Source organism: Engraulis encrasicolus, chromosome 16 (genome assembly GCF_034702125.1).
Source record: "Engraulis encrasicolus isolate BLACKSEA-1 chromosome 16, IST_EnEncr_1.0, whole genome shotgun sequence".
In the NCBI taxonomy this organism is placed as follows: domain Eukaryota; kingdom Metazoa; phylum Chordata; class Actinopteri; order Clupeiformes; family Engraulidae; genus Engraulis; species Engraulis encrasicolus.
Genome location: NC_085872.1, coordinates 30,020,634 through 30,048,525, shown reverse-complemented (window position 1 = coordinate 30,048,525; position 27,892 = coordinate 30,020,634). Strand labels below are relative to the sequence as shown.

Below are 27,892 nucleotides of genomic sequence, written 5' to 3'. Positions count from 1 at the left end.
GCTTTTCGGGTGAGGCGTGCGGTGTAAATGTCCTGCAGGGAGGGGAGTGGTACTCCACTGATCTTCTTCGCTGTGTTCACAACACGCTGGAGTGTCTTCCTGTTTTTCTCCGTGCAGCTTCCTCCCCACACTGTGATGCAGCTGGACACGACGCTCTCTATGGTTCCTCTGTAGAATGTTGTCATGATGGAGGGTGTAGCACTTGCCTTCTTTAGTTTGCGCAAGAAGTAGCCATGTAAGGTCTACTGTATTTTATCATTGACATCATGTTCTACATGACTATATCCCCCCAAATGTGTTACTGTTTTTACCCTTTGAACCCTTTTCCAAAATTAGAAAAAACAAAATAAATGTACAAGGAAAGCAAGGAAAACTTGCCCCTAACTTCTCTATGCATCTTAAGTGTGTAATTTCTTAAATGTGTAATGTTTGTCCTTTGTGTCTTTTATACTGTATGGTGAAACTGAAGACAAGTTTCCACACTCGTGAACGATAACGATTCATTCATTCATTCATCTGCAAATGATGTCATTAGAAAGTTTGAATGAAATTAAATTTGAACTGCTTCCCCTATCTTGGGTTATTTGTGTTTTAACCTGCAGGAACTTGACAAAAGGACAGAATAAACACAGCAGTCTTGGGATACTCAAAATGTTTTCCTCTGTCCACAGGTGGCACTGTTCTCTGGAAAGCCAGGACCATTAAGACAGCTACAATGATAATTCATGCATGGACCATTGTGGTAATGGGGGGTACATTTTAAACAAGGCATCTTAAACAAGCTCACTTTTTTCATTGTTTGCTGTTGCTTCAACTGCTAGAAACTATATGCAAACTTTTTAACTGTAAATATCCTGAATTTCCTCCTGGGGATGAATAAAGTTACTCTACTCTACTCTATCATGGGGCAAGAGACCAGGGCCACTGCTAAGGTTTTGGAGGCCCTAAGCATAACTGGCCAGGAGCACCCCCCCCCCCTCCATAATTAAATAAAAACAGTGTAAGACCTGCATCATATGTGTATAATCACTATGGCAGCAGCTTGAGACAGATCCAGGTTTTTCACATACAAGCCAGGGAACTGTAATTTTGAACTGAAATTACATCTTACCACTAATCTATTGAAACATATGGTTTAAAAATATGGATTCAGTCTCTCAAGGGTTCAGCAATGACTGCATTCAGCCAATATTTTGAGAACAAACTGACCACATTGCATGAAGATTGACTCAATGCACACATAATTCCCTAAAACCACATTGAAATTGAGTGGAAAGCTGCAGTTTTGGGGTCTTACACCAATGGAGCCCACGATTTGTAATGTTTATTTATTTATTTTTGGTCTTGGCAATCCCCCAAAACAAAGATGCCAAAACAGTCTCTGGAGAACACAATATGAAACCCCAAATAATTAAAATAAAGAATATACGTCTTATAGTATAATACATATTCCTAAAACTTTGAAAATGTGACATCACGTCAGTAAACCTGAGGTAGTCAAACAAAGTTTCTGACAAATAATACATCTAGTCTCAACAATAATAGCACAGTGTGTCTTTCATCATTTGGTCTTTGTGTGTCTTTCTAGAGTCCCCAGAGTCTTATTGTGAGAGTGTGCTCATGGGACTGGTGCTGCTGGGTGTGGAGCCGTCAGCTGTGGGGGCTTGAGCGGGGGTTCCTCCCCTCCCACAGGACAGTGTGGCACCCTGTACAGTAAGCAACGCCAAACAGAAGCAAAAACACAGGAAGAGTCTTTCAATAAGTACTGCACAGCAGGATTTGAATCATCTTTTTTTTATTGAACAAGCAAAGCAGCATATTTACACCCACGCAACCGCACTCACAAACATACACGCAGGCACACACTCTTGAGCATATATATATATATATTTATATATTTTACATAAGCAAACACATACATATTTTTAAGAATATGTATGTATTTACATGTATGAGTGGATAAAATTACTTTATCACAAAGATCTAAAGTGCGTGTCCTGAAGCCAAATTCTATTCCAACGATTGACATATTACTTTTGGTTTTTCCAAAGTAAAGTAAATGTAAAATCTGAACGTGCCCTACAAAGGTACAATATGTATTTTTTTCACACTAACAGAATGTTGATTGGCAATCTGGCAAATCTGTAGCATTTAACATACTGATTTATACAACTATCTTAAAAAATCAAAAGTAGCCACAGAAACAAACAAAAAAACCTTGAAAAAACTTGAATGGAGATTGAATGCTGGTAACCATATTTTTTAAAACCACAAACATCTGAGAAAAATGAATCGATATTCCTTTTCGATTTCGTCATGAAACTTTGACTCCCACCACTGTCAGAGAAGAGAGATGACCACGCATTCCCAGTGAAACACTGATTCCAAAACAAACAAAATTGACTTACATCATGGATTCAAGACAACCTCTTAGAGCAAAAAAAAAAGAAATAAATCAACAAAACATCTAGTCCACGAACAGCGTGAACATCTTTGTCCTTTGAGAACCGGATTGAACACCAGCATTCCAGTTAACATTGCAACGATGCTTCCAGAGGGCATTTTCTTTAAGACTGTAGCTTATAAAAGAATCAGACAGTGGACCTCTGTCTCCTTTGATCTCTGTCTACTACATATGATGCATCTTCAGCAGCTGTCCTCATCACCATCATCATCATCATCATCTACATCAACATCGTCATTGATGTGGGCTGCTAGCGAGCTCGTTCCCGGTGCCTCCTGCCCGACTCCCATGTAGCACAGTAAAGCGTGCTGATAATCCACTCTAACATAGAGCGCAGGGTCCAGGAGAACATACCGAACGCCGTAGGGCCTAGTTCACCAAATGCTCTAAGTCAGTACACACTAGTAGAAAAAAAGAGATTCAGGGACTCCGTGTGCGTCAAAGCACTACTTACAAGAGTATAAAAATTCCACAGAGGCTAGGCTGCCGATCTCCTCCCTCAAGAGAGAAAATGAAAAAGAAAAATAGTGTCTCGTTTAAATGAAACAAATGATTGGTGATAAGAACAATCGAAAGATTTGGCTCCACAGGAAGCCTATGTAAAATCCAAGTTTTTTGTTAGATACAAGTGAACATGTGAAACATGAAAGTCATGGAAAAAAAATAATTCAATTCAGTATTTAGAATGAAAATACTAGCTCCTTGTCTCAAGACGTTAAGGACCAGTTTCAGAACTCTCGGCTGTAGCACTCTCACATACACACATGTTCCTGCACAGGCAAACACCCACACACACTATATTTGACACACAGGTCTGGTCAGCAAAACCAAGACAGAAAAGTGCACTTCTAGTGATGTGAGAATGAGATGAATGTTTTTTTTTTCCACTTGTGTGAAATCACTGTTCTATGTAACAGTCATGTCGCATCCAACTCTGGCAAAGACTCAGATTGACTCGGCAATGGGAAGTAAGGCAACAAGCCATGACAACAATAACAAAAAAGAAGAGGAAAAGCTTTGCTAAGTAGGTTGTGATTACAGTTATTCAACTTTGGAATAGTCATAATAATTAATTGAGAGCATCTTTAAAGAGTTTGGGGGTGCTGCCGCTTGAACAGTGTGTCAACATGCCTTGCCATGCCATGCAGACACTAACATGACATGCGCACACAGAGGCCTGCAGCCAGTACCATACCTGACCACTGAGCACGGGGAAGGGTGCAATAGCCTGGGTGGCAAGGAAGGAAATATGCCAGGCCAAATGTGCACAATGGATATTTTGTTGTTTGTTCACAACCATAAAATAATAATAAAAAAAACATGAATCAGCTTTGGAGAGAGAGGGGGTGCTTGGGTAGGGGAATCCCTTTTCACATTTCCTTCCCCACTTAAAAAAAGTCTGCATAAATGATCAGTTGTTCAGATGCATGTCCCTTCAGCTGTTAGATGGGGTTCTATAATTATTACGAAGGCGTGTTCATTTCTGTATGCAGGTTGGGGTTGGGGGTGTAGGGATCAAGAGGACAGGATGGGGTAGTCTGGGCAGGCCGAGGCAATTAGTGGTGTTGCCACGGGTGATACGAACAGAGAGAGTTGTTGTTGTTGTTGTTGTTGTTGTTGTTGTTGTTGTTGTTGTTACTAGGGAAATCAAGAGAAGGGGGATGTCATTGGTTGGGGTGATCAAAAGAGGTGTAGCAGAGAAGGTGGGCATTACCAGGGCATCAAGAGAGGTGGAGAGGGTAGCGCTTTTTCAGGGATGATCAGGACAGGTGAGCTGGAGCGGGGGGAGTTGGTGATAGTGTTGCTATGGTGATCAGGGGAAAAGGGAGCAGGGAAGGAGGCGTTTCCAGGGGAATAACAGAGGTGGAGAGGGGTGAACAGAACAGGTGGGAGCTACAGCAGGGGCATAGCGTTTTCCAGGGGTGGTAATCGGGGAACGGTGTGGTAGTGGCAAGGAGGAGATCAGAGGAGGCGTAGCGGGCCGGGCCGGGGCCGGGCCGGGAGCCTCCCCTGACGGGGAGCTGGTGCTAGGAGGCCTGCAGCAGCCGTCTGTAGTGGGGCATGACCTCGTGCTCCGGCAGGTGCAGGTTGAACTCCAGCGCCACCAGCACCGGGAACTCGAAGGCAATCAGCTCGCGGCGGTTCACCCGAAACCGCTCCTCCAGTTTCTGGTGGCCAAGGGGGCAAGACAAGAGGGAGAGAGAGAGAGAAGCCGGGAGGGACAGTCAGAGAGAGACAGACACACCATGTGCTCATTCATTTTAAATCAGACACCCAAGAGGAACCTTGAGTACGATGTGTACAATGTGACAAATGGGCGTGTCTGTTTAGCATAGATCTCTCACACTCGCACACAAGTCCACTCAATCACATGCATAACATTACAGCTACAGGTATTTGTCATTAAGCAAGTATAATTTAAAGAGTAATCATTTACTTAGGTACGAACCAAAAACAGTGGTAAAACATCAGCTATAAAGCAGGAGCATGTCCACTAGACACCCGCCTTAACTTCCTTCTGGATTAATAAAGCATCTCTACTACTACTACTACTACTGCTGCTGCTGCTCTGATTGTGTGTGGAAGGAAAAACCCTGCAACAATACTGAGTGTGGAGATGGGTCCAACAAGAACACCATGTCCAAGTCGACTCTCACGTCGAAGAGGAGCTTGACCTTATGCTTCTTAAAGGTGCAGTGTGTTATATTTTCATTCGTTTATTTCCAGAATGCATGCTACCCATTCACTAATGTTACCTTTTTCATGAATACTTACCATCACCATCAAATTCTATAAAAGTATTTATTATGACTGGGAAAATTGCACTTTTCATACATGAAAAGCAGGATCTTCTCCATGGTCCTCCATTTTGAATTTCCAGAAATAGGCATTTTTAGTTGAAATACTTACTTTACTCTGGCATACTAGCAAATATTACTTCATTAATTAGTACATATTCCTGAAAAGATCAAATTTGGCCATAGACAGCACAATTTCACTGAACAGTATAGTTCCAATACCTAGTCTGACCACCATCGTACACAGTGCACCTTTAAAAAAAAAGTGTATCTCCTACTAGTACTATGTGCTAGAAACAATGCGTTAAAAACACTGAGTTAAAAAAAACACTGTCGGAATACAGATACAACAGAACACTGTATCCAAGTCGACACTCACGTCTATGAGCAGTTTGACGTCGTGCTTCTTGAGGTCTCCGCCGATCTTGGCGGCGAGCAGCACGCAGGCGCCGGCGCAGAGCTTGCGGTTCTGCTTGTTGAGCTTGCCCTGCAGCACCAGCTTCTCGAAGTAGACGAAGGCCATGGCCACCGTGGGCTCCTCGTAGCCACACTCCTCCTGCACCAGCTTACGCATCTCCCTCTTCAGACTGGACACACACACACACACAGGCACACACACATAGATGCACGCAAACACACACACACACACACAGGCGCACTCAAACACACACACACACACACACACACACACACACACACACACACACACACACACACACACACACACACAGGCGCACGCAAACACACACACACACACACCACACACACACACACACACACACACACACACACACACACACACACACACACAGGCACACACACATAGATGCACGCAAACACATACACACACACAGGCGAACGCAAACACACACACATACACACACATACACACACACACAGACACACACACACACACACACACACACACACACACACACACACACACACACACACACACACACACACACACACACACACACACACACAGACGCGCGCACACACACAAGCGCATGCACACACGCACGCACACACACACAAGCACACACACAGACAGGCGCACGCAAACACACACACACACACAGACGCACGCAAACAGACACACACAGGCGCACATATGCACACACACACACACACACACACACGTCTAGTCAACCAGGCTACTAGGGCTGCAAGGTCAATAAAATGTAATAACAAAATTGCCACTTTAGGCTAAACTTAGTCTTTCCCACTGGCTGCAATAATTGCAACTCTACTCAAGGTTGTTATCAGGATCATGGCTGCTTATTGAGGATTTGAGTACTTGTACTGTTAAATGGTCTGTAAAGCATCTTTGAGTGTCTAGAAAAGCGCTATACAAATCCTATGTATTATTATTATTATTATACTGTCAAAACCAGCAAGTCCTATATGCTACAGAACTATAAGCATAGCATCCTAGTCTGACACTATTTAAGCATACACCCGTGAGTTAAAACTGACAGACTTAGGCAGGCAAACTAGGGTTTTTTTTAGTTTTTTTTTTACAACATTACTGCCAACCCCTTCCAGCTGATCCGCTTCTTAAATTCAGCTCCTGTCAAGCCGTGGGTAAAGCTGACAGATTGGAATAAGTGGGAGATTGTCCAATGTCACAGCTGAACTAGAAGCCTTTTGGATGAGTTGCAAAACCCTCTCAAAATTACTGCACACACCCGTATGCACACTTGCCAAGAGTTCAAAAGGCTTGTTTTCTTTTGCCAAGCACTGTCTAGGACATTTCGTGATGCTTTGAAGTTTAAATATGTGAAACTGCACGTATGAAATTGCCCTCGTTTCATTTCTGTCCTTCTCCACCTGTTTTTTTACCTGCGTATTTTGCTCAAGGTCAGCCGAATGTGCGGGAACTTGTCCTTGAATGTCTCGTTCATGTCCTTCTTGAGGTCAGAGGGCTTGACGTATTCGATGACTGTGGTCTGTGGGCAGAGGCAGAGAGACGGGTTTTGGTTTTTGGGACTTGGGTTAATGGGCAGCTCAGGCTCTCCTCAAGAGGGACACAGCAAGCAGTCCTTTTCCATGAGGTAACAGGCTAGAGTGTCAGGGCACAGGTCATCGGGCTCCCGTTTCACAATCCGCCAGTCCGGCACAAAGCGCGCCATCAAAACATCACACTTTCGGGGGGGAAAAAAACAAGTGTGTGCTCCCCGTGTTGTCTTTCTGTTAACTGATAACACCATCTCGAGATAGGGTGCAATCTCAAGCTGTGGATGAGAGGTATTTTCAAACTTCAAATTGCTGTGTCATGATATTGTCCATTAACTGAGTAGTAGTCTTGCTTTACCTGCATTAGTGAGCTAAGGAATATCAATAAGTAGTGACAAAATATTTCTCTATTTTTGGAGCACTACCACAAAATGGAATGGGGCGCCTAGACATAAATCCCAATTTAATTTGAGCACTGCGTTTAAATGACCTCACTGTAGTTAGAAATGGAAAAAAAACAACAACACTAAAGGCAATACAAACACTACAGATCTTGCACTTAATCTCACTTAACTTCTGAATGGAAGCACAGGAATGTGTTTTGAAAGCCCACTCTCCATGAACATCAATGGAAGAGATGCCCTTACAATGGGACCCTATTGAGGACCAAGCACTCCTGGCTTAACTGGCAAAACACTGTGGTAGGCTGACTACAATGGAAAACTATTTTCAGCTCTGGGAGAAGAAGAGTAGGGGGGGCCGGGGGGGGAGAAACAAATTCATTTCTTTTTGTGTCCGTCCCAAACAAATTCAAGTACTATGTGTGTCTTGCTCTCCAGCAAAAAGAACAAAGAGGGGCTGGGTAGCATGGGAAGAGAGACGGGAGAGTGGTGTTATGTAAACACCATCCAGGCCCACTGTCTCCTCTCAGCTGGTGCATGGGAGAAAAAAAGCCTTTTACGCCACGGCCAAAAAACCAGAGGAACACAAAAACAAGTCTCCTCAGGCGAGATGACCGAGGCTCTTGATTGGGCAGGGGGGGAGTGGGGTTGCGGAGAGGACAGACGGCAAGCTGCGAGGGTCATTCCGAGAGCGAGCGAGACGAGCGGATCCGATCGCTGATTTACAGCTCCGCGGGTTGAAACATCACGAAACCATGTAGCCATGTTGCGTCAACCGGCGCGCCAGACACGCACACACGTCAGCCTTTTTGTCTAGCAGTGTTTTTGTTGGGTTGATGTTCCCACTTGATCACATGCAGGCGTACAAACTAACAGTCTAGAAACCCTTCACCCTATTGTTTACATGGACAATCTCTGGCCAGAGCAGAGCTAGTGAGTGAATGGCTAGAGGCTGTAGTAGCGTAACCCTGGCCTCTCCCTACTGTTTGCCTAAGCTAATGGCTGACCGGTGGGGAATGTGGGCAGTGCATGCTAGATGCTAGGCCGCATGACTCCCCCGTCATTGAGCCTGGTGAGCGGGCGAGCTGGTTGGAAGTGATGCGTTTTTTGGAATGACAAAGACAGGAAAAACACTGGCATTCCTGGCTCAATGAAACGGCAACAACTGGGTGGGCGCGCCCCTGCACACCTCTGCTCGAATGAATGCGTACGTACACCGTGTACTCGAACGAACAGCGGGAACACAAACAAGCTTACGCAAAGTTATCGCACATGGGCACAGGCAGATGACCAAAGGCTTGTGTCTCCGGCTCAAGGCCACGGCCATCCAAAACAGCCAAGCAAAGTCAAGTGAAAACAATTGGAGATGAGTAAGTGACCCTGGGACCTCCGCATCTCAAGACGCACGCCTAGTTTACCGACAAACAAGTCTGAACATGTGATGGATGGTAGAAGAATGTGTTGTGCTGCGCTGTGATGCAGCTGTTATGCCGTGATGCGCATTGTGCTGCATTGTACTGTGATGTGCTCTGCTGTGCAGTGTGCTGTGCGCTGTACTGTGTTGTGCTGCCCTGTGATGTATAGGGGTGTGTTCCAGAAATCAGGTTTAATCACTTACCAGGGTATTTTAGCATAGTGCATCTACTAATAGAGTGCCAAAGTCTCTCATATTAGGAGATTTACAGCGCTCTCTGACCTCACCTCGCTGGGTGAGTATCCAAGCCTATAGAGTGGAGGAGGCACGCTCACACTATTGATACTGATAAATACAGATTTTAACTAGGTGCTGAATCCCACATAAAACATAGATGAAGGAAGGAAGCGAAGATTCCGATTTTTCTCTGTTTGATCGCTTCCTTCCTTAGCAAGCAAGCCACCATTTTGGAAAAGACCCCTGTCAGAGATTCTTTAAGTATATAGAGATATGCCATTGTTATAGGTTGCTATGGGCACCTAACATGACCAGGTTCCGGTCTGCCTAAAGGGGCGTGTCATAATACTCCTAGCATTGAATAGAACAGTCCTTAGGTCTGCCTAAAGGGGGATTTCCCCTCACTCCCCCTTGCAATAATAGAACCCGGAAACAATGGGCCAATGGAACCTCTCTCTATCTACTCTCTCTGCCCCTGTGATGTTATGTGCTGTGTTGTGCCACAATGGTTCCCCGCAGTAGCCCCAAACTCACCATGTAGGAAGGGAATATGAGCACCCGCTTGTGCTTCCCACACGGCCACTGAGGGTCGTCAAGGAGATTCGGGTCGTACTCCCTGAAGTCTCCCAAGTCATTCCCTGGTGACCGCAAGACATACGCACAGAGAGACACACATTGTTGATCACCTGGGGCCTACACTAAGAAGCTGGTTCAGGAGTAAACAGGGTTAAGTTAAGAGGTAAATCATCTAATAGAAGAGCCTGGAGTCCTCATTTTGAGGCCCCTGCAATGTTAGCAGTTAAGTCAAACAACAATAATAAAATGCACTGCACATTGTTTGTTCTTTAACTGTAATAGGAATCATGATCACAGCATCTAGAGACTATCTGGAATTTATCAGTACCTTGCACATTCCGCAACACATTAACACGGTGCTACTATCTCGATTATCGCTATGCTGCTAGCGCTTTATTCATCACTAACAATGCCAGCACACGGTCTTCAGTCGGCTATTGTGTATCGTGACATGCATTGGCAGAGTCGAGTGAACAGCCATAAGGTCAGGAGACAGACACGTGAGGAGGGAACGTCAGGGCAGAAAGGAGAGACAAGGTATCAGGCTGGGAGTGCCTTGGTGGCAGAAGCACAAGCACGAACACATGCGCGCACACACACACACACACGCGTGCACACACACACACGCGCACACGCACACGCACGCACGCACGCACGCACGCACGCACGCACGCGTGGGCTCACACAAACACACACAAACACACACAAACACACACACCGACAAATGCCCGCCCTCACACACCTGTGTCAAGGCTGCTCTGGTTGCTGTTGGCACGTGCCAGGATGAGACTCCGGTGGCTGGCGTTGCGAGACTGCGAGAAGGACGAGGTGGAGTCAATGGTGTTCCTCCTGTACCCTCCGAGCACATTGGTCGGGTACAGGAACTGTGTGTACGATACCGTCTGCAGGGGAAGAAAATCAACACAAGCATGAACACACACACACACACACACACACACACAAGGATGGTTGTGTGCACAAACAAATAGAGATACACAGCATTGCTGGTAATCCGCACAGACTAGTGTATAGTCACAGTACAGAAGTAGAGGGGGAACAGAATAGTTTAGCCTACAGTACATCTAATCCACAGAAGTCTACTCTATTGCGAGGAACGCTTAACTCGAGGATGGGTGCTGAATCTTCTTTCATGACTCTTAAGCGGGACACTCAATATTTGCTTTCAGTTGAGCTTGAAACTAGAGGCATCATATCCCAGTGTGGCTGCGAGTGGAACAGTGAGAGAGAGAGAGACGGAGGGAGGGAGGGGGAGGGGTAGAGAGTGAGAGAGAGAGAGTGAGAGAGAAAGAAAGAAAGAAAGAAAGAAAGAAAGAAAGAAAGAAAGAAAGAAAGAAAGAAAGAAAGGAAGAAAGAAGGAAAGAAAGAAAGAGAGCGAGAGAGACTGAGCTAGTGAGCGAACGAGTGTGTTTTCCAGGCGCCCTCCCTCACCTTGCCATCTGCCCCGAGTTCCACGCCCTCCAGGCCGATCACCATCTCCTTGGCACTCACGCCGCCCGAGGGGTGTCGCTGGCGCCCGCTCTCCATTTTGACATCCCTGTTGAGGCAAGACCCATCCCGTTAGCTTTGCAAACTCCACAACATGGCCACTTTCACCACCACCACCACCACCACAAGTACCACCCCTAATAATGTCCCTCTGCAGCTGCCGTTGCAATCTCCCCAAGCACCCACACCACCACAGCGTCTGCACCCCTGGAGAAGCCCCGCTACGCCCCACACCCACATCTACACCCGATGACCCGGCCCAACCCTCCCAACAGCACCCCGGCAGAAAGCTTTTCCATGTTTCCCAAGCAAAAGGAGAAGAGGCATCAGGGCTGAGATTTTAAAACAGGTCCTCTGGGGCAGATTAGTGCATTTCTGGGAGGGGCGGAGGGGCTGAATTGCAAAAGGTTTGAGAGGATTGAGTCAGACGTCTCGCGCACTGTGCCAGCAGCAGCAGCAGGCAAGGAAATGGGACATTTTTCATTGTGGCAGTGGCGCTGTCTGTAGGAATGCAAACTGTTATAGTTAGGCCCATTGCGTCACCATTGTGTCACATTCCATAAGTCTGCTCCAGATTCCATACTGCATACTTAACGGAAAGCAGAACAGATATGAATTGAATTTGAGCCCTGTCCCGTGCGGCGGTTTTCACGAGACGTCACGTTTGGAAAGCATGTCCTGATTTAAAATCCTCTGCGATAGACGTGAGTGCGCAGGAAATAAAAGCACAGGAAACGGAGCAGGCAGGAAGTTTTTGGGTGTCTAACTGTCTTCTCTAGCACCAAGGAAACAACTTTTGTGAAAGATAAGGGGAAGTTCTGCTTCCTCAAATTTCTTAACTGTTGTTCTGTGTGTACTTTGCACATGTGACTCGAAAAGATAACTCCTCCAAGACAAAGCTAATGATACTATCAACATATCACAGACTGGTGCCTGGTCGTCATATAATCATGTTTGCCTCCAAGCCTTGGCTGGTGGCCAAGAGAGAAGAGGGTTAAATGTGCCAAATCTCGTAAACTAAAACTGATAACTAATATCTTGCATGTGACTTGGCCTTTGTGGACAGACTTCCTTGAGGCAACAGTATCCAAATAAGTCAATAGACAAAGTGTCGTAAGTAAATACGTGCTCCTGTCACAAACAGAACTGAATTTCAGCACTGTCCTGAAGGGTTTTTCTTTTTTCCAGACATCACGTTTTGAAAGCTAGCACATCTAGGTCTATTGTAAACAGTTTTCAAGCTCCTGCTGCGAGATATTATCAAAGAAGGTGATTTTACTCAGCACTGCACAAGCAGTCAGTCGTCTGTATTTACATCCAGGCCGAGACACGTGGCAAGCGGTAGGGGCTGCCTAAACTGACGCAAAGAGCATCTCTATGTATCTACGCGAGGCGCCAAGTCTGGCACCTTGACCGTGACACGGTTGTTTTCAGCATGATCGGGTTACGTCGTCGCTAAAACGCTGCTGGCCTGTCAGCGTGAGCAATCATTAAGGCAGGACAGACAAAAAGGAACGAAGCAGCCAATCTGCCCACCTCCACCTCCACCTCCACCTCCACCTCCACCTCCACCTCCACCACCCCGCACCCTGACTCTAACACCACCACTACTACTTCTCATACAGTGGAGCAGAAAGCAACTGAATTTCATTTTTGAAACTTGAAAGATTTTTCATCTCTTCCATGGAGGGACTTCATCAGGTCCATTTCATCCTTTCTGATAATTCCCACATCCGGAAGAGAACTGATGAAGTCTCTCAGTGGACGAAATGAAACGTCTTACAAGCTAGAGAAATAGAAATTCAGTTGACTACCACTAAACTTTTGACTACGATTACCTGGAGGAACCTTCATAAACAACACTACTACTGCTACTACTACTCCTCCCAACACCACCACCATCTTCTTTCCCACGGTAATGCATGGAGCACATACACATACAGCAGAGAGGGGAGCCAGAGACAGAGGGAGGAAGACACGAGCAGACAGAGAGGGAGGAGGCCGAGAGACAAGCCTGAGAGGACGTTGGTGCGGAACACCAGGGCGAGTAGTAACTCTAGAACTTCCAGAAGGAGGGAGGGGCGGCCCCCTTCACCTGTCCATGAGCGAAGCAACCGGCCTTGAAAAGCAGGACAATAGCAGCCCGTCTCATCCTCACACTATGCTGTGTGTGTGTGTGTGTGTGTGTGTGTGTGTGTGTGTGTGTGTGTGTGTGTGTGTGTGTGTGTGTGTGTGTGTGTGTGTGTGTGTGTGTGTGTGTGTGTGTGTGTGTGTGTGTGTGTAGGTGTAGATGTGGGTGTGTGTGTGTGTGTGTGTGTGTGTGTGTGTGTGTGTGTGTGTGTGTGTGTGTGTGTGTGTGTGTGTGGTGTGCTACCTCCCTCCCGGGGCCAGGGCCAATTAGCACTCCAACAGTCATCTCATTTACAGAAATCAATCATTCAAACTAGGCCATAAATGTAAAAAAAAGTAATCACCAGCCAGAGCACTTGTCACATAGATAGAAACAGGAACGCGAGGAAGGACACCAAAAGTGCTCCGAAGGGGACGTGGACGTGACTGACCTACATCTAACCTAGTGTTTCTCAACAGGGGTGGTACAGCCCCCCAGGGGGCGTTGGGGAGCTCTAGGGGCGGTGTTGAGAAGGATACTGCTGAGAAGGGGCGGTGCTTAGTTGCCATTGTGGGGCATAAGTCCATTTAATTTTTTAATACTAAGGGGGGCGTTGTCGGGTTTATGATGAGGTCAAGGGGGCGTTTGGAGGCTTGTGAAGGGGGCGTTCGTTCAAAAAAGGTTGAGAACCACTGATCTAACCAATACGAAGCGGGCACCCAACCAACGTCTAGCAAGCAGGGTTTGACATTGGCACCTGCAAACAGGCCAAATACTGTTAAAACTTAGCTGTGGATGGTAATAATGTCAATGCACCGGTAACTAGAAAATTTGAAAGGCATCATATTCCTTGGTATGGCATATCAGAGTAGCCTATATTATGTGGGTTGCCCCTTGCACCGTATATCAATTGTTTGTATTTAAGTTCCAAGAAAAAAGTTTCAATTTGTTTGATTTATTTCCATCTAGAAAGCTATGCACTCATCTTCTTGCTTTAGTACCTCATCATCAGAGGTTAGATGTACAGTATCATGATTTAAAAAAACAATAAAAACAATATCAAATTTGTGGCTAGTAGAATAGCTGAATGTCTAGTGACTTGGGAAAACCACTAGCCACAGTGGCCTGTGAGTGAAAAGTTAATGTCAAGCCCTACTATCAAGACATTTTTTTCCCTTTTCCTTTTCTTTTCTTTCCCCTTTCCCAGTCAACACAGCAGGCCACCGCATGGCATAGCTATGACCAGGCCAGGTGCCAGAGTCTGCACTCGGAGCAGAGGTGCATGAGTGTAAGTGAGCGGGGTACTGAGCGAGCAGAGAGGAGAGAGAGATGTGTGGTTTGGGGGTGGGAATGGAAGTGGTGGAGGTGGAGGTGGTGGTGGGGGGGGGAACAAATGAGTCCACAGTTCACAGTGCCAGCTCAGCACTGGGCTGCCAAATGCAGCAAGGGGTCTTCCCTTGGCTACTTCCTGACGAGACTGCCGAGGAACTCGATGAAAAAGGAGGGCGAGTGAGTGGGAAGGAGGAGGGGAGGGCTTTGGGATAATTGTGCAGCCGCATTTTGAAATTGCCTCTCTTTCCCACAGAGCAACAACAGTGTCGATATGTGGATTTAAAGCAGACACTCGATAGTTCATGAAAGGATGCATTCATTGGCTTTCATCTCTCTCTCTCTGTCTCTCCCTTTTTTGTCTGGCCTTGCTCTCTTTCCATCTCTACCCCATCTCTCTACATCCTCCCCAGCCGTCTCTTGTGAAATAATGTACCCCCTCCATTCACCATTGTTTCAGAGTGAAGGCCGAGCGTATACACAAACACTCCCTGAGTGAGTGAGTTGGAGGCCAGTGGTGGGTGTTTGGTGTTGGGTTGTGGTAAGAAGGGGGGGGGGGTGAATATCTGCATTGTTAACTTCCATCTTCAAAGCAAAAACAGCAAGGCCAGAGAAGGAGCAAGGGGCAAGCGAAGTGCTAGCTTTCACCACCAAGTGACTTGTTTATTTTCTTTTTCTACAGAACTGAAGGTTTGCTTTGCTGGGAGGGTACACCGATGTTACAGAGTTTGGAGGGAAAAAGCAAAAAAAGGAGAGCACAGGCTGCAGCGAGGCAGAAGAGGAAGGAGGGCCAGTTGAAACGTCAAGCGGTGCGCACTTGTACATCAGGATGACACAGCACAACAAAGTTGGTTAGCCCCTACCAAGTGGAAATATCCAAACTCTAGCTGATGGATTAAAGAGTAGCAGAAAAGATTGGCTGCCAGGCATCCACCCATCTTTTTAAACATGTCAGTGTGATGCGGGCATGCCAGAGAAGGAGAAAGGCCGAGAGAGACAGAGAGAGAGAGGGAGAGAGAAAGAGAGAGAGGGAGAGAAAGAGAGAGAGAGAGAAAGCATGACAAAAGGAGTGCTGCCTGAAGATGAGGCTTGGACATGTCAAGAGAGAGAGAGAGGCTGCTGGACAGTGAGTGTTGTCAGAAGGTGCCCCTACATCAGCCCTTTAGACTTGAGTCCATTACTGTCAGTACTGTTGTGTTAATAAAAGATGACTTGCATAACATGAGATTGTTATATGCTTCAGGGCTCCTCTGGAAAGAGGTGCATTTATACATGAAACAAAATGAGAGCAGCGAGGGAGGATGGCAGGGGAGGATAAGGGCAGGAAAGGGAGGAGTGTAGGGGAGAGGGGGAGAGAGATGGGACACTGGAAATAAAGGAGGTTTGCATGCTGAAGAATACATACCCTGCTTGGCTACAATCTCGATAGGGCAGGACAGAAAAAACACTATAGAAGGATCTTCTGCCACTGACAAGGACTATCCTATAAGACAAAATGATAAATAAACTAATTAAAGCGGTCCCTAAATGTGAAGTGCAGCAGTCACAGGAACAGAAGTGTAGAGGTGAAATATAAAAAATGGTGAAAATCGGAAATGAAAAAGACTCAATTTCTACAGTCCATAACATTTATTTAGCCCGGTGATGTGGACTCAGGGCTTTGGTTTTGTGAATCTGTGAGGACTGTTGAAATTAAGTGTGAACCTGTGTGTGAAAAAAAGGAAAAAAATAAATAAACAAAACAAAAACAGAAAAAAGGAGTACACAACTGAGAAAAATAAATAAAGGAAACATTTATCCAGCTCTGTTGTCTTAGGGGGTGTGCGTTGTCGGTCCTTCTAGGATGTGTTTTTGCAATCCTTGAATGTTAATTAATATTTTATCATATTTTGCCTTACTAATTCTTCTTTGATAGAAGTATTTGCTTTGTAATTAAGTGATAAACATGTAGAGCAGATGTTATATTCAACTGCACATATCATATCACAAATAAGAAAATATACATTTCTGTAGCCACCCTTCTCAGGATTCCACATTTGTTGTAAAAAAACAAGTCAACTAACAAACAAACAAATCGGCAAACTCTACAGATGGCCTGTAGCCATCACATTTCCTCCAACCACTTTCCAAAGCCACCTGAAACAGGACAACAGCTCCATATTCAGTCTCCCCTAACCCCAATCTATCTATTATTTACGACCAAACAAGGCAGTGTCTTTCGCAGACAGAGCCATGCTTTTCTTGCTTGCCAAACCTTTCTTCTGACTTCTTTTTCAGAGACAGTGTAATGCTATGACTGTGTTAAACACAAACCTGACACAGCAGTAATACAGGACTAACTAACCACTGTGGCCACAAAACAAAGCAAACAACAGTCAATAATTTCAAACAAAAGCTTCTCACTGCCTAACAGAGTTGGTTGTGAACCCTAACCAAGACGCAGAAGGTTAAAACCACATTCCACAACCACCTGTGCATGACCCATACTCTGCAGACCTCAAAGCACCTTATTTAAAACCTCACCTGCAATACTTGTCTCTCATCTTCTTCAGACAGAGTGGAAAATCACAGGTAGAAAACTATTACATAACACATAAGCTGAACTTACAGAATTTGAACTTTCAAATGATCATAATTCCTAATATTATTTTTGACATCTATAAATTAGGGCAAATCAAAACATTAAATGTGACTGATTTGAGATCTTGTTTATATGTGAAATATAAACATTGTGCAAGAAAATCAATGTCATTTTTGAGAACAATTTCCCCAATTCCTCTGCTTTTCAAAAATTTAACATTTCAGATCTCAAGTGAGACGTCACAACACATCATCACAATGTGGGTGACTAGTACTGTATTTTCTTATCTATTTTGCGTGAGCTCTACTATCTTTTTACACCATGTAAACACATGCAAAGCACCTCTGAAGATGTACACGATAGCTATAAACATATAGAGTGAGTTGTGTGTTGTGTGTGAAAAAAACTACTAAGACATTAGAATGGCTAGGAGACACCGTAAACACTGTCCCATAACATGTGCAAGACAAGATAACTAGACAGCGCTCTTGCTCCTCAATACACTGTGTGTTTAAAATGCAACAGCCAAGACGTCATGAATATGACTTAACAGCATGCGGGTCATTAGATAACAAAGAGGGCATTATCTCTAAACAGGTTCAACAGTAAATCTGCATGCAGTGCACTCTGCCTGGCCAGGCCTACAGTACTACACAGCCTACAGGACAGGCTGTACTACTTGTGCCTGGCTCATATGGGTGTGGCAAGGGGAAGGTCATTTCGTATCACCCGTTTATTACAGCTGGTTCAGCAGTAGGTTAATGTGCATACAATTAAAAGCCAGGCTGACGGGTGTCTCTGTGGAATAAGCATATTCAAATTTATACACTGATTAAAATAATAATCATGACAATACTTTCAAAAAATGTGCTTGCTGCAGTGGGCATACCTTCCATTGCGCATGTCATGCTGCCTCATGTTCTTGATGAAGTGGACCTTCTTGAAGCTCTTTGGTCGTGGTGAACCCGACAAGGTTCGGCACCTGAGAGGAGCGGAGAGGAGAGGAGAGGAGAGGAGAGGAGAGGAGAGGAGAGGAGAGGCTATTTTTTTCTGTGCATCCTCTCTCACAACCATACAGAAGGCCTTTGAGGCCGTGTCCCACTGTATATACAATAATAACGATAATGGTAGAACATTCAGAGGTGCAATAGATTCTGTTCCTAACTAATGGGAATATTGTTTCGCTTATAGTTTATATTGTTTTATGTTAGTTATTCAGTTTACTTTTCCTGACAAACTGCCATGGCCGCACTAGCACCCCCTCGCGGCCCCCCTCGGGCTTCCCAGCCCCCAATGAAAAGTGAAAAGCCCTGCTCTACTGTACCTGCGAAGTGGAGCATTCTCCTCAATGTCCTCCAACGTCTCCAGCGACGATCGCTGGGAGATGAGTCTCCGCCTGTGCAAAGCAATAATAACCACAGAGAATCAGACTGACAGAAGGGGACAGCTGGCACGCTGGGATGCGGGTTACTAGGCAGTCTCTCACTAAATAAAATAGTTTAAGAGACCTTCTTGATGGCACTGTAGATTTTAAACGTAGACAACATCAGCTTGTGTTTTGACAAATAGCATCAAATAAATTCAGCAGTATAGGATAGTCGATCCTATGTGTTGTGAGTGACACCAGCCTACTGCATCTGTGTTAGTCTCTACCTGGCTGGACACAAACAATGGATCGAGTCAGCACTGTTGACAAGCAGACATAGTATGTATGTGTGACTTAGGTAAGCTAACAGCAACACAGGGACTCATTGCAGTGCAAGCTATGTGTGAGTGAGAGCTATGAATGTCTACTCATTGATCCAACGTTTACCTCATTGATTTAGTGTTTATGGCGTTTCAATTCTACAGAGTGAGAAATCAATTTAATCAGTCAGTGTGAGATATGGAGAAAATACCCCCATTCCTTCCTTTCCACAATCCATCCATATTGGGAGTTAAGCTACAATGTAGCCGTTTTAGAGAGTGGCTGGTAGAAGCATGCATACTTCTAAGTGACCAATTAAAGATGTCAGGATAGTTATTGCCATTGTTTGTTATTGTTATCGTTATTACTGGAACTCTTCAAGTTATTACTGCTGCTTCTAGCCAAACAGCACAATGTTCTTGAAGTCTGAACTCTGCACTGCAGGGTATGTACAGTGCTTAAACAGAAACACCCAAGGTGGGGCAAAGTCACTTCTTTTGTCTTTGACAACAAAAGACTGGCACTATACCTGGGTCTGTGAGTAGGACTTTGACCAGTTACAGTAGGTCCTGCTTATATGACAGACAGGCTTGTAGAAGTGTGTCAGGGCATAATGGTCAGGTAAAATAGAGGAGAGGAGAGGAGAGGAGAGCAGAGGTGAGGAGAGCAGGAGAGGAGAGGAGAGGAGAGGAGAGGAGAGGAGAGGAGAGAGGTGATGGCCACAGACCAACGCCCTGTGCTGCCATGTCCATAGGGAGTGATTGATTCCTTGGCTGTTGCCGACTGCTCTGGTTCGAAGGTCACCTCTATGGGTGGGTGTGATTGATGAGAGCGCTCTCCGTGAGGAAGACCAATCATAAGCAGCCTCCTGCTCTGCCTTCCACTAGTATCTAGCCCTGCTATCTTGAGAGCAACAGTCCGTGGTTCAGTGCAACAACAAAACAACAAGCCCTAGACATCCAAGCTTAGCAGACAATCAAATTACACTCCATCTCGCTTCCCCCTTGATTGACTGAAGTGGTTCATGGTGCAGATTGGGTCACTGTGTTAGGCTTCCATATTCTGGGCAAGGGCTGTTGTGTAGACAGACATGAACATCCACGCACACACACACACACACACACACACACACACACACACACACACGCACACACATGCACACACATGCACACACACACAAACCCTGACTCTGCAGCTAGATGGGGGGAAGCAATCCACTAACATTGGCATAAAGTGTCAAGGGGTCAGATCTGCTGACCTTTCACGCTGGAGTGAGCCATGAGCTTACTGTGAGGGTTAAAAGGCTGAATAATTACATACAGTGCTGTGCTGCCAAGGGACCTGATTAAGCCCTTTTGAGAGGCTTACCGGGTCAATGGTTCTAGGTTAATGTCTTTATTGTGTAAAATTGACCCAAACCCAATAAGTCTTGTTTTCTGTTTGGCCATCTGGTTATATTTGGCAACTTTTACCTGTGTGTCTCTAAACAATCAACATTACCATTATGTACAGCATTAAACAGCATGCATACGATACGCATGACTGCATGGCCGGCTTTATAAATAACCAATTATTCAAACACCTATGCAGTGCTTTTTGAATGACATTTAAGCGGGCAGTCACGGGTGAGCGGTTAGGGCGTCAGACTTGCACCCAGAGGTTGCCGGTTCGACTCCCGACCCGCCAGGTTGGTGGGGGGAGTAATCAACTAGTGCTCTCCCCCATCCTCCTCCATGACTGAAGTACCCTGAGCGTGGTACCGTCCCACCGCACTGCTCCCCATGGGGCGCCACTGAGGGCTGCCCCCTTGCACGGGTGAGGCATAAATGTAATTTCGTTGTGTGCAGTGTGCAGTGTTCACTTGTGTGCTGTGGAGTGCTGTGTCACAATGACAATGGGAGTTGGAGTTTCCCAATGGGCTTTCACGCTTTCACTTAAATGTAGGATTCAGGGGTAAGTCTATGAAATCAAATCCTGTCTTTGTAAGAAGCAAGGAAAACAATGTATGGTAACTGGAGGCCAACTGCTAGCATGAACCATACAGTTCAGATTTTTTTCCCTTAACTTGCGTGTTCTTGTGACCACAGACAAACATGAGCCTCAGTGACCACCTCGGGTTACAGGAACGTGAGGATGAGGCTAAGAGATGTCTGTGCACAGGCCCTCGTCACACTGACGCACAGCCAAGAGCAACGACACTTTACACAGATTCCAGTGTGCCATCGGTCACGCATTAAAACAATAACAACAGCAGCAGCAGCAGTAGCAGCTTTCATTCCACAAGTGTAGCTGCTAGCATTGTCAGACATTGGACTGCCGAGAATCTGTCCTGGATCTTGCCCCTGCAATTTCGCCACAGAAGGGTTTGCTGGTGATGTTTCTACTGATAATGAAAACAATGGAAAATGCCATAACCTCGGCCGCGCATTACTCATTGACAATAGACGTGTCTTTTCTTATTTTCATTTGAGAAGAGTCTGATGAATCATTTCAGGACTGGTTTTTCCTATTTGACCCTCGTGAGTAATGGAACAACCTAGCGAGAGCGAGAACTGAAGATGAACCCCTAAAGATTATTCTTCCCTACAAAGAATAAGGAAGCTTACTTGCTGTTATTTCCTCTTTTCCAGGGGCTAGCCCGACACATTTCTAGGAATTGTACAAATCCTTGACAATTGCACCAAGCCAACATTGGCATGACATGTTGCAAAGCTTTGATCAAAATCTTCAGAATGATTTGGAGTTCAGTTTAGTTCCAAGAACAATAACTAATCTAAAATTACAAGAGCCAATACCGGTTGGTAGATTGCCATTTTTATTTTTCAAACCACATACCAATCCAATCTAGCATAATGGGATGCTGCTTACAATATAAAAGTGCCTTGTTTTGAAATAAAATTATTCAGGAGGTGGGGGATTCAAACATCTGTTGTTCCAACGTCTTGCTTCCCAAAAGCCTAAGAGACCAAGAACAGGCAACCAGTGTTCGTTTGTGACAGCTCAAAACGGAAACATTTTTCCATTCAAGTCTTTCCATTCAATGTCTTTATTTCCACTGGGAACTAACCAGACCACATAAACATATTATTTTGGAATGCCTACATTCAGACTGCCTTTGCTTTCTGATGATTGCTTTCTTGAACAGTCTGTTCCAGGCTTATGTAACCTCACAAAAAATGGCATCCATGGCTTCACTCAGCCACAGTATAATGAAACGGACATGATCCAATCTCACCAAATTCCTCAGGCTTGCCACAACTAACCTGTGCCAGTGAGGAGATCTGACAATAGCCCGTAACACTGTTTTCCCACGGCTGTCATAACGGAAGACGCAGAATTGGCCAGGAATTTAAAGTTGTATTCATTTCCTATGACAAAGTGGATAATTGTGCATGTGTCTCTGTTTGTGCTCAATGTGTCAGCATAAACAAATGCAGAGAGGAAGACAAAGAGATAGACGAGAGAGAGAGAGAGAGAGAGAGAGAGAGAGAGAGAGAGAGAGAGAGAGAGAGAGAGAGAGAGAGAGAGACAGAGAGACAGAGAGACAGAGAGAGAGAGAGAGAGAGTCACAGTGTGAATGACAGAAAGAAATAAGGAGAGAGTCTTAGAGAGAGCATTCGGTATGCCACAGTCTCCTCTCCTTAGCATGCTGGCAGCTCATCTGAAGGCCTGAAGTGTTCCTGGCCGGGAGAGAGGCGAGCTCCCTGTCTGGCTGCTCAGAGACAGGAAGTGGATACTGGAAGAACTGAGGAGACGGGGGAGTAGTGGAGGAGGAGAGGAAGGAGGGATGTGCTGAGCGGAGGGCAGGAGATGGGGGGGTGGTCCTGGGCATCCTGCCTCGGTTCTGCCAGCAGGAACCTGCATTCGTGTTTCACCACCTGCCCCCCATGAGAACAAGCCAGACGCTGTGTGAACAGTTCAAAAGGGCCAGGAGCTCCCATCGCCACGGCCCAGGAACCCTGTCCTGTCCAGCCACGCTTTACCCAACACACTGCGCTCCACAAGGGCCTTTTCAGGCCGAGGTGATCCACATCTTGCTGTACTTTTTGTCTCCTTTATAGGCCTGTAACCAGCACTCTGCATGTTGCCAGCATCTGTGCCAGTCGAGGGAGGGAGACTGTACATTCACCCTCTCTCAGAGGGGTTGAAATCTGAGATCTGGGAGCAAGACGTCATTAGTAATGTGTGCATGCAGTTGGCCTACCACTGCTTCTGAGAGAAACATGCTGTTGCAGCAGACTAGCCTCTTTACAATGAGCACGGAAAAGGGCCTTTAACAGCCACTGTGTGCTATGGTAAGTTCGGACAGCAACTCAATCTGCCATCTGGATTCCTCACATATTCATAACATATTCTCTGTTTACAAAATGTGACTGGGGAAAAAATAGGAGCAGTTTGTTAATCTGTCCACTAAGAAGATCCCAGTTTCAGCATCAGCTGTAAAGCAGAAGCCCCTTGTGAATTTGCTACCACTCCAACTGCCACACCTCCCATTTAGTGAAGAGGAATTGTTGTGGAGGACCTTTAGCAAATGTTTTCATTCACAAATTCTCATCCCAGCAAAAGTTGCATTGATAAGAAGACCAAAGATACATCAGACAGAAGTGTGTTCAAAGACGGAAGAAAAGAGGGTGAAATTCACTGTGCCTGCGCCCTGTTGACTCACAAAGATATACACACATACAGACGCACACACAGACACACACACGCGCACACACACACACACAGACACAGACACAGACAACCACAGACACACACACATACACAGTTTCATATTTCTCTGGGACACTGTAACAAAAGCAAAAAACAACAATGAAGGGCATGCACTGAGCACACAGGCCAGCGTGCTCTAAAGTTACAGGCTGTTTATGTCCTGCACTGCTCTCAGAAAAGACAGCAGGTGTAAAGCAGGTGCTGCGCACTCACACACACTCACATCATGTGTCGCACATACACATGCCACGCGCACACACACACACTGCAGAGTACTGAACTGAACACTGGCCAAGAAGCTCACAAAAGCGCTCTGTACACACACACTACTGTGTGAGTATGTGTGTGGAGGTAGAGAATGAGAGATGGAGAGAATGAGAGATGGAGAGAGAGAGAGAGAGAGAGAGAGAGAGAGAGAGAGAGAGAGAGAGAGAGAGAGAGAGACAGAGAGAGAGACAGAGAGAGACACAGAGAGACACAGAGAGAATCAAAGACCTAGTTGCAACAAGGTGTCACGATTCTTCTGCACTATTCACCTTTTATCCAGACACACAAACATCACCCACCTGAGGCATGAAATCTGACAGTGACTGAGCACCCAAACATGACGAGCACAAACATCACGAGATGCAAACATACATGAACCTGTGGAGCCTGAGGACAAGACAGTAGGTCACCACCCTTATCAACACACCAGGCACGCAAGCAGTCTGACAGCTTGGGAAGGGAAGAGGAGGGAAGGGAGGGAAGGGCTGCTACACCAGACTGACAGACTGGTTGGATTCCAATATGGAGACTCCCGTCCTCCCTTGCCTCCTTGTGGCCTCCTGATGACGTCACTAGTGACACCAGAATTGTATTTCAATATCTTGCACATCTTTGTCATCTTCTCATTTGCAAACGAGGTGGTGAATGAAGAATAGTCCCCCAAAAGCTGTTGTGGCTAGGCTGACAGCGGGGAAACTTTATTGTTTTCTCCATGGAGGCAGGGCGTCTGTGAAAAACAAGGCCACAAGCACCAACCGAGGATGGGAGTTCACAAATTGGAATCTACCCACTGTCTCAGCATGCAAGGACATGACGTTAAATTAGCATCAATGTCTAATGGCAAAAGAGAAGCGCATTATAATTACTGAGGTAAATTCTAGGGTTCATTCATAAATATGTATTCTCTGCTGAGTAGGTCACCTTTCTCGAAGGGGAACGTTAAATGCTGTTGTGACCCGGGCCTTTTGTTTGCAATTGCACCACTTATCGCGATTTCAACATAATCAGATAAACCAGTGGCCAACAATATCAACAGACAAAGCCAAGCCTCTTAAGAGTAAACAGGGGAGGCTTCAATGGTGCAGTGGTTACTTGGCTGTCAATCAGTGCTGCCAGATTGGGCAATTATCCGCCCAATTGGGCTGCTTGGGATAGCCGTCTCCATTTGGCTGGTTTTTCTGCAGTTTTCAGGCCCATAGAAATCAATACAAAATTGAAATTGGGTGGAATTCAACGCCTCCAGGCCGCATTTGAGCACCATTTGGGTGGGATTTGATCACACACATCTGGCAACACTACTGTCAATACATAATAATCACGCCTGTGCCTTCCCTCAGGAACCACGCAACGGTAGAGGTCTGTGAACACGTATGTGTCAACTCTTATACTATATCCGCCTTAGGCTAGACACGCAGGGGCAGGAGAAATGACACGGCTATGGCGAAATTTGTCCAGCCAGCCAGCCAAACAGAGCTGCTTGTTTTAAACTGTCTGTCAGTGACCCTATCTGTCTCTTTCTAGCCATCTCTTTGCTTTGTGTCTCTCATGCATGTGTACGCAGTACGCACACACAATTTGTGTACGTGTAACTGTGTTTGTGACATTCTCTTTCCAACTGCCCTGCATAATCATGAAAACACACACACGCGCACACACACACACTTTTTTGGGTGGGTGTGTCTATCACTGCCTGTGTGACGGTTTTGGGCCCCAACTGCCGACAGAATCGCCAACAGCAGATGTCAGTGCGTTGCACAAAGTGTCCATGGGACGAGTGCTGAGAAATGAGAGGAAGAGAGAGAGAAGAGAGAGGAGGAATAGAGAAGAGCAGAGAGGTAGAGGGCTGCTGACGGGCGGCGGCCCAGGGCCAGACGTGTTCAGACGGGCAGCCAGAGAGAGAGAGAGAGAGAGAGAGAGAGAGAGAGAGAGAGAGAGAGAAAGAAAGAAAGAAAGAAAGAAAGAAAGAAAGAAAGAAAGAAAGAAAGAAAGAAAGAAAGAAAGAAAGAGAGAGAGAGAGAGAGAGAGAGAGAGAGAGAAAGAGAGAGAGAGAAAGAGAGAGAGAGAGAAAAAAAAGAGAGGTGGCGTGGCCCCGGGAATGATCCTCCCACCTCTGCCTCGCACCTCTCTGCACTGAGAGCTGTTGTTCCAGCAGGCAAGACCTGCAGCTGGGTGAGGCTTGGAACAAAAAAATGACTGGTAGCGGGTGGTTATTAGTTTAAACAAACATAAAGACACACACAGAGATGCACTTGCGCAGAGTTCACAGGTTAAAAAAAATCATTGTGTTTGAAATATACAACACTTCTGTGCATGCATGCATATATACCATGTGCCTGTTGTCTATCATTGTATCATGTCTTTCTGTGTGCGTGTGCGTGTGTGTCGGATCTGAGATCCTGTGTAAATTCTATTCCCTCATTGACCAGTGTTTTGGGTCTGAGCTGCCAAGGCCGACACACAACCCAGAAAATGATATGTCCATCTCTTGCATTTGTAAAAGGAGGCTTGCAATGCCATACCACTGGCTGCAAAACAGAAGTTGTTGGCTACACTGGCCACAGTGCAAGACAAAACAGTGGAGGGAAAAAAAACAGATCAGAGCATGATTTGCTCAGATTGCAGACAGGCATTCAGTCCAACAAACGGGTGAACAGAAAGTCCCCAGGCAAAGGCTGCTGCTGCCGCTGCTATGACATCATTTGTAATCAGAACCCTAGAAAGCTTTGTCATGGAATGGATTTGCCAGGGGAATTTGCCCAGATAAAATTATGCTCTACTCTACTGAATGAAATGACTGCTTGGAGCAGGCGGACTGGGGTATGGTTTCTAACAGTGTTTACCTCAACACTGGTCATTCATGCAAAGCAACTGCTGAGTTGGTTTATGCTCTAAAAAACACCTGTGTGAAGGTTTGCATGTTAGAAATAGCGGAACCTCCTGCTTTATTTCTCCTCAGAGGCTAAATAGTCATCATTCCACAAGTCACTGAAAATAAACCCATCGCAAATCTTCTCAAATGAAGCGGAGCAGTTCGGCCAACCATTGCACCACTTTTGAAGGCAGCACTTACCAAAAAAAAAAAAAAAAGAAACAAGAAAAACACAGCCTGCTTTGCAGCTGACCACTTGTATGACCACCGGCTGCCTAATGGCCTGAGCTTAACTGTTTGGGATGGGAGAATGGAATGCCACAACAAGCACCCCACCAGGCAGGGACATGCATTCTACATGCATGCTGTCCCAAACATTTACGAGATGACACTGAAGTCTGACTGGGGCAGTGGCAATGCAAGGGCATGTGTAGACCCATCAATGACTTGTGGCTTTGCCTTTGAGCTACTGAGTAAATCTCAAAGATGCATCATGCATGGTGTACAAAGTAAACTTCCAGAAAATAAAGGTAAACGCATGACAGCAACTAAAGAGCAGTATAAAGCATGCATGCCATAGGCTACCCTTGCTTCACCTTTCTAAAAGCATAACATGTCCTGTCTGGATGTGTCAGTTGTCCTCATTCTTGACTGCTGCGGTCTACAATACACTGAACATGGCCTGTAAAATAGATCGAGGGGCATACAGTTTGGTGTTTGTGTTTGGTCTCTTAGGGAAAAATGATGTTTACCTGGATCTCTGCAGCTCCAGAGCTGCAGTGCCTATCTGACCACCTTCCAGACAGCAGTGGCTCTGCGAGGACTGTCTGGCATAGGCAGCAGGTAGAATTCCCTGAGTATAGGTCTGAAGCCTCCCTCGGGTCGCGGCTGGCACTGCGGAGAAAGGAGAGCTGAACACAGACTGTCCCCCCGGTGTCCCGCAAGAGAACGCATCGCCTTCCGCATCAGCACCCGTGGAGG

The 27,892-nt window shown here is 45.8% G+C and overlaps 1 protein-coding gene across 3 annotated transcripts in view; it reads right to left on the bottom strand.

Annotated features, from left to right (window-relative positions):
- Nucleotides 1-1,545: 1,545 nt before the first annotated feature.
- Nucleotides 1,546-27,892, bottom strand: part of cables1 (Cdk5 and Abl enzyme substrate 1) — a 26,817-nt gene continuing 470 nt past the window's right edge. The window contains exons 1-10 of one of the 3 annotated variants that reach the window (XM_063219341.1): nt 27,664-27,892; nt 18,700-18,771; nt 18,265-18,357; nt 16,200-16,277; nt 11,299-11,404; nt 10,592-10,751; nt 9,808-9,911; nt 7,108-7,214; nt 5,642-5,849; nt 1,547-4,632 (exon numbers count right to left, since the gene is read on the bottom strand). The exon at nt 27,664-27,892 is cut by the window's right edge and continues 470 nt beyond it. In XM_063219341.1, coding sequence (XP_063075411.1) covers nt 4,492-4,632; nt 5,642-5,849; nt 7,108-7,214; nt 9,808-9,911; nt 10,592-10,751; nt 11,299-11,404; nt 16,200-16,277; nt 18,265-18,357; nt 18,700-18,771; nt 27,664-27,892 — 1,298 coding nt within the window. In that variant the 3' untranslated portion in view covers nt 1,547-4,491. Of the gene's footprint in view, nt 4,633-5,641; nt 5,850-7,107; nt 7,215-9,807; nt 9,912-10,591; nt 10,752-11,298; nt 11,405-16,199; nt 16,278-18,264; nt 18,358-18,699; nt 18,772-27,663 lie in introns of all 3 variants that reach the window. The other 2 variants (XM_063219343.1, XM_063219344.1) reach the window with 2 other exon arrangements.